Source organism: Poromitra crassiceps (assembly GCF_964638095.1).
Source record: "Poromitra crassiceps genome assembly, chromosome: 6".
Taxonomy (NCBI): Eukaryota; Metazoa; Chordata; class Actinopteri; order Beryciformes; family Melamphaidae; genus Poromitra; species Poromitra crassiceps.
The window spans coordinates 17,445,674-17,453,173 of record NC_139627.1 but is presented as its reverse complement, the minus strand read 5'-3'; the positions used below and the strand labels follow the sequence as shown (position 1 = coordinate 17,453,173).

The following is a 7,500-nucleotide window of genomic DNA, read 5'->3' as shown; positions in this document are numbered from 1 at the left end:
ATTGTAGTTCAAGAGGTGGCAGTCTGTATTGTAGTTCAAGAGGTGACAGTCTGTATTGTAGTTCAAGAGGTGGCAGTCTGTATTGTAGTTCAAGAGGTGACAGTCTGTATTGTAGTTCAAGAGGTGACAGTCTGTATTGTCGTTCAAGAGGTGATAGTCTGTATTGTAGTTCAAGAGATGACAGTCTGTATTGTAGTTCAAGAGGTGGCAGTCTGTATTGTAGTTCAAGAGGTGGCAGTCTGTATTGTAGTTCAAGAGGTGACAGTCTGTATTGTAGTTCAAGAGGTGACAGTCTGTATTGTAGTTCAAGAGATGACAGTCTGTATTGTAGTTCAAGAGATGACAGTCTGTATTGTAGTTCAAGAGATGACAGTCTGTATTGTAGTTCAAGAGGTGGCAGTCTGTATTGTAGTTCAAGAGGTGGCAGTCTGTATTGTAGTTCAAGAGGTGACAGTCTGTATTGTAGTTCAAGAGGTGACAGTCTGTATTGTAGTTCAAGAGATGACAGTCTGTATTGTAGTTCAAGAGGTGACAGTCTGTATTGTCGTTCAAGAGGTGATAGTCTGTATTGTAGTTCAAGAGGTGACAGTCAAATGATGATCAAAATACTCATTCTTCTACATTCTCTAATGGAAATAATGGTGAAGGTGAACAATTTATGAATTTGCTGGAGACCCCGTGGGACCCTCTCAAGGACTCCACGTAGCCCCCGTACCCCACGTTGAGAACCACCGGTCTAGGGTGACAGCATGAAATCAATTGGATGCTGAGTGGAGGAGAGGGCTCGTTTAGAGCCGGCTTCCCCAGCCATCACTCTTACCATCAGACCTGTCATTCACTCCCAAGTGCTGCAGTCCTCTCCAGCTAAAAGATCTTACCGTGTTTTCAAATCCAACAAGACTGCTCATTAGTGGTTGGAAGTGATGCCTTCTTCAGAGGCAAATTATCTTCCTTATTGCATAGAGGAAACAGAGGCATGGCAGTCCTCATCATTGGCCGACACTACTCTTTTGTATTGTAGCGTACTCATGCTGCCACCTGCTGGTCAGTATTTCAACAGCCAACAGGCTTGAGAGATTCATAGACTTTGAGACTGGCACCCACTGCATCAAAAGAAGTGACTGATACATATTTGTGTGTACATTGTGGCTTCCACAGTTTTCTAGTACATTAGTATTGATGTGTTTTCTCATGTATCCTAGTTGTACAGAGCATCTGTGTTGTTCGAGACAATTCGTCATGAGACGCAACACAGCACGGACTACAAGCTCTCCCTGTTTGATCTGCAAACCAGCTCGTACCAGGCTCTCCAGAGAGTCCTCGTCAGCCTTGGTAAACGGATAATCGTGTCCTCTCCTTTTTTTAATTTTAATTTTATTTTTTGCAGTATGAGTCACGTTTATGTTGTAAGGCAATCTCACCTTTACTCTATCAAGTTCACACTGTCAGTTACATTCAACTTATACCACTATCTCACTCTCTGTCCTAACTATGCTAATTCAGAGTCTCTCTTATCTCCTCTTCTTCCCTCATCTGTGTTTCCCCCCCGCAGGCCGGCATGACGAGGCGTTGGCCATAGCGGAGCGAGGTCGCACGCGGGCGTTTGCCGACCTCCTGGTGGAGCGGCAGAAAGGAGGGCAGCACGCGGCCGCCTCAGACCCCTACATCCCCGTGACTGTGGAGCACATCCTGGACACAGTCAACGGCCAGAGGGCCCTGGTGCTCTACTACTCTCTGGCAGGGGGCTTTCTGTACAGCTGGCTGCTGTCTCCAGGGACAGGTACGCACGCGCACGCACACACGCACACACACACGCATGCACGCACACACACACACACGCGCGCACACACACACGCGCACGCACGCACACATTTATCACGCTATCATGTATGACTCAAGTAGACCTACAAGTGCAGTCTTTCCCCTGTATGCCTTTCTTCTAACCTCAAGTTTGTGTTTTGAGTTGGTAAATTCTTCCTCATAACTCATGTATTGTGCGTGTCTGTGTGTGTGTGTGTGTGTGTGTGTCTGTGTGTGTGTGTGTGTGTGTGTGTGTGTGTGTGTGTGTGTGTGTGTGTGTGTGTGTGTGTGTGTGTTTTAAATGAGGTTAAGTCTAATAAGGTTTTGAGTGGGGGTTTTTCCGCAATATATTATTTTGGCTTCGACACAGAAAAGGAAAATAAAGGAAAAAACATACATTTATCATCAACATTCCAATTATACAACATGTTGCTACCAGCCGAAATGACAGCAAGGAAATTATGAATGAGTAAGCATGAGAGATGTGAGCGGCCGGATGATATGAGAAGTGAATTATAGCATAGCATGCAAAAGATTGTCTTCCTGTCTGAACTTCCGCTAGAGCTACGTCTGACTCTAAATGGGGTCATAATCTACAAAATGAACATCATGCATGTTGTGTTGAAGAAGACTTGAAACTAGTGATTGAGACCATCAACTCATTAGTCTTTACTGAGGTAATTAATCAAGTGAGAACTAGGGTCATTTTCCTATTGACTCCATACAATCAATACAATATTCCATACAATTTTGCAGCCATAGACTGTATAAACAGGTGAGTTATATACCGTAAATTCCGGACTATAAGCCGCGGCTTTTTTCCCGTTTTTTGGCCCCTGCGGCTTATATAACGGTGCGGCTTATCTATGGATTTTTTCCAAAAAAAAAAAAAAAATCTCTCTTTTTTAGCACTCTTTCTAACTATAAATCCACTTCTGTTTTAATTTCCTCTCTTGCCCTCTTTTAACAACATAACATAACATAACATAACACAACACAGGTAAGCAGAAAGAAAAAGACGAAGCAATCACGCCATGAATGAGGAAATGACTCACCTGCTGGAGGCTGGAGATACACGGCTTGGGCTAAACTTTTACTCCGTGAAACACTATCGATTAAGTCCGACATCGCTCAGAGGTTTTGAGCAGCTTGAAAACAAGTTTGAAAACGTGCAGAAGTCCATCCACTCACTCACTAAAGAAACTAAGGCAACCGTGAACAGAGTTTATAATGCGGAAAAGCGCATCCGCGCACTGGAGGACAAAAACAACACAGTGAGTCCGAAAATGGATAAAATGCAAAATCGAAACCCTGCACACGCAGGTTGATGACTTAATCAGCAGGAGTAAAAGAAATAACATTCGCCTGATCAATGTAAAAGAGGGAGCTGAGATGGGTGACATGGACGCTTTCGTGGCAAAATCCTGTGTTACATCCTGGACCTGAAGGAAGGCGAGAAACCACCAGAGGTGGACAGGGCACACCGGGCGCCTCGGCCACGTCCAGACCCCGGCCTGCCACCGAGGGAAGAAGCCCCTCACCGTCCGCGTTGGTGCAACAGAAACGCGCAACATACAACAGCATCATCGAGTCAATGGATATCGCTTTGGCGTACTGTACCCAGCGAGACTCGTCATAACCATTGATGGACAGCGGCGGAACAAGAGCTCAAAGTGAAACTGCCGAATATCTTTTGAGTTGGACTGGTCAATAGTACTGTGAGTAACTAAAATAAAAAAATAAAAAACGGAATTCTCTCTTCTTTAGCACTCTTTCTAACTATAAATCCACTTCTGTTTTAATTTCCTCTCTTGCCCTCTTTTCACCACACCGCGGACACTGTGTGCACTGTAAAAATAAACAACGGTGGTGTTGTGTTATGTTGTTTTGTTGAAATGTTACGGTAATACGGTAAATGGGAGCTTCCTCAAACAGCCATCTCTTTCCCGACAATCCCCTCTGTGCGTGACCACTTACATATGGTAATTACGGTAAGCAAACGGCCACTCGGCCAACTCCCTCCCCCGACTACCAGGAGAAAATCACAAACTTCGGCGAATTCACACAAAGGAAGATCAAGGAATATTCACAACAAGACGAGCAGTAGAAGCGGAATATTATAGGAGTGTGAAAACATCCACAATCACCAACGGGTTCCAAAACGCTGGACTGCTGCGGGATGAAGAGGATGACGCCGCCACAGCTGGCGCTGAGGGCCGTCAGAGGCTTCAGAGGCTGTTCGATGCCGACAGTGACGAAGAGGAGTTCGTTGGTTTTGAGTGACAATGAAGGAGAGAGGAGAGTGGTTGACGAAGCCACCCTGAACCTGTTCGTTTCCGACACTGAAGATGAGGACTTTGGTGGTTTCAGTACGCAGGAAGAAGAGGAAGACGAGGGTTAGTGACTTGACTTCTCTGGTTACAGCCGTTTGCTGCACATATAGCCTATTGTTGTGTGATTTTGTCTGGGGATTAGTGACCTGACTTTTGTTTTGTTTTGTTGAAATGTTAATAAATGGGAGCTTCCCCAAACAGCCATCCCTTTCCCGACATTCCTCTCTGTGCACGAACCCTTTCATATGGTAATTAAACATCAAAACACCCGCGGCTTATAGACCGGTGCGGCTTATAGAAGAAAAAAATAGTCAATTTTGGTCCCGCGGCTTATAGACCGGTGCGTCTTATAGTCCGGAATTTACGGTACTAAATTCACCCCCCCGTACAGTTGTTATGAATGGTGAAATTAGCTAGACCAAACCGTTTTTTGTTTTTGTTTTTTAGTCTGTAAATATGTTTATTATTATTATTATTATTATTATTATTATTATTATTATTATTATTATTATTATTATTATTATTATTATTATTATTATTATTATTATTATTATCTGCTGTAAATTTGGGCATTTTAACATAGGGGTTTATGGGGAATGACCCTTTTTTGGAGCCAGCTTCAAGTGGCCAATCGAGGAAGTGCAGCTTTTGACACTTCTGTATTGGCTTCATTTTTCCAAGCCGTATGCTGCCACACACACCCTTCTCTCTCTCTCTCTCGCTCTCTCTCTTTTACACACACACACACACACACACACACACACACACACACACACACACACACACACACCACACACACACCACACACACACACACACACACACACACAGTGCACTAATGTGCCGCTCTGTGCTCTGCTGAATCCACTGTAGGCATCGTGAAGTTCAACGAGGTGTACCTGGGCGAGGCGGGGGTGGAGGCGTCCGAGCTGCAGGATGGCGGCGCCAGCCCGCAGGGTCGAGGAGCCCCTGGAGGAGGCCCTCTGTCCCTGGAGCAGTACATCTCCAACGCTCGAGAGGCTCTGGGAGTGGACAGCCATTACAGCAGGTACAGTGGTGCTGCTGGCACGCGCCCACCAGACTTCAGCCACTTTATGAGATAACCATTCACACACAGAAGAGACACTCTTCGCCAGCACCTTGCAACACTCGCGAGGAAAAGGAGGAGCGGTGTTAAAAGCCAACAGTGTTGGGCAAGTTACTCAGGAAGAGTAATAAGTTACTTTTTAGTTATTACATTACTTATTACTTGGTATCAAAAGTAATTAGTTACATTTCCCCCCTGTCTTGCATAGCCAGTCTTATCATCTCCACACTTTGGAGAAAGCAATGGAGTAACTTGAAGTTACTGTATTGGGAAATTGTAATCCCTTACACTACTCGTTACTGGGAAAAGTAATATATTACAGTAATAATAAGACTGAGTAATATATTACTGCCCAACACTGAAAGCCAACTTCTCATACATCAGGTGAGGTCTTTTGTGTGTGTGTGTGTGTGTGTGTGTGTGTGTGTGTGTGTGTGTGTGTGTGTGTGTGTGTGTGTGTGTGTGCATGCGTGCGTGCGTGCGTGTGTGTGTGTGTGTGTGTGTGCGTGTGCGTGTGTGTTTGAGCTGTGCCCTGGAGCTCCCATCCGTTTAAGCATGTCGATGAAGGTGTGATGATGATGAAGTGTGGGGAGTATCAGCACGTATGCAGAATTAAAATGCTCCGCAACCCAGAAGCGCTGTTTGAACACAGATCAGATCTCCTGGGCCGTGTGAAAAGTTCAGCCTGAAGATTCCATAAAGAGTAACGGTGTTTGCAAATGGCACGTTCGACCCTATTAGCCGTCAGTCCAATACACAAGGTTGATGAGTCCTGTAATTGATGGCCGCTAACCTCTCCCTCCTCCAGTAATGCGTCTCTTTTTTGTTACTTTCCCTATAAACCTACAGCATGTTGTGTCAATAGACTCAATACAGATCATCACTGGGCTTGTTTGAAAAAAGAAATATATTACTTATTATTCGTTTTACTCCCTGGCAGCAGTAATTTGATATGCGAATTAATTATATTATCTTTCTGTTGCACAAAATTGGTGATAGCATCCTCCTTCGAATGATCATCAGGGAAACCAAACAACACACATGACAAATGTTCTTGTCATACTTTTGCTCGGTAAAATCAGAGTAGCCACTGACCCAATCACCACCCACAGAGAGTACACTTTCCTGCTGTTTCTCAACCAAGCTAGTTTAGTATGAAACAACAACAAATGATGTAGAAAACAAACCTCTTTATGATTAGTATAGCTAACTGGGATAAACCCTCCCCTGCTCTACTCTGCTCTCCCATTGGAGCGACTGTTTCAGTGGCAGCCTGATGTCTGCTCCCGGCTTATTACAAGCTCTGTCATTGGCTCCGACCATGTCAATCAGAGCGGCTCCGTCCTCCCTGTGTGTCGCTGTAAATAGTGCCCTGCCGCCTCAGTGAAAACAACAACGCTAACTAGCTAGCAAGCTAACGGCAGAAACCTATACGCTAGCTCGTTGCTACACGCTGAAAATGGCAAGTTGGATTGTTTGAAACTATTTTCCAAGGGCACTGCTGCTAAGCGCCGCCCATCGCAATCCCACTATGGAGACCTGCGGCGCCAGACTCCTCGGACGGAAGGGAGAGGAGGCTGGCCAGCGAGACTACTTTATGATTGAACTGAAATAGTAATTTGCTTGTATTCCTTCTCATTACTGGGGAAAAATATGACTAATTATATTACAAAATATTACTTGAAGATGTTACCAGCATTTGCCATCTGCTTGCGTTGCTGTCTGCCTCCCAGGGTCTGCTCCAGCAGTGAGACTGAAAGTGAAGCCGGAGATCTGTTGGAGCAGCAGTTTGAGGACCCCACGGGCTACCTGCGCATGGTGTCCAGGAACAACCTCTTCAACAGGTCAACACACCCGCAAAACACACGCTTGTTGGTCGGAGAAACACACACGGTCGATGGCAGTCTAACCAGGGAGTGTGTCCTGTGTGTGTGTGTGTGTGTGTGTGTGTGTGTGTGTGTGTGTGTGTGTGTGTGCGCGTGTGCGTGTGTGTGTGTGTGTGTGTGTGTGCATGTGTGTGTGTCTCTCTCTCTGCAGGAGCTGTCGGAGCATGACCAGCCTCTACAGCGCCACCATGTCTCCAGCCAGAGAAAGCACATCCTCTCTTGCTTGCCGAGCGAGCAACATTGGCAAACCTCCTCTACGAGCCCTGTATGACTTACTCATAGCACCAATGGAAGGGGTACGTCTATACAGGTTTCCTGAGTGAGACATTTCCACGGAGCACATCAGATGTATGCTCTCCTCCGTCCAGCCTGTGCTTCACCCTCTGTCTCTCTGC

The 7,500-nt window shown here is 45.5% G+C and overlaps 1 protein-coding gene across 1 annotated transcript in view; it reads left to right on the top strand.

The window, feature by feature from the left end:
- LOC310777759 (tetratricopeptide repeat protein 28-like) overlaps window positions 1-7,500 on the top strand; it is a gene marked incomplete at its 5' end in the record, with an annotated part of 85,608 nt that overhangs the window by 65,110 nt on the left and 12,998 nt on the right. The window contains 5 exons of the mRNA XM_083638120.1: window positions 1,203-1,332; window positions 1,553-1,780; window positions 5,006-5,180; window positions 6,953-7,063; window positions 7,257-7,401. Coding sequence (XP_083494246.1) covers window positions 1,203-1,332; window positions 1,553-1,780; window positions 5,006-5,180; window positions 6,953-7,063; window positions 7,257-7,401 — 789 coding nt within the window. The remainder of the gene's footprint in view (window positions 1-1,202; window positions 1,333-1,552; window positions 1,781-5,005; window positions 5,181-6,952; window positions 7,064-7,256; window positions 7,402-7,500) is intronic.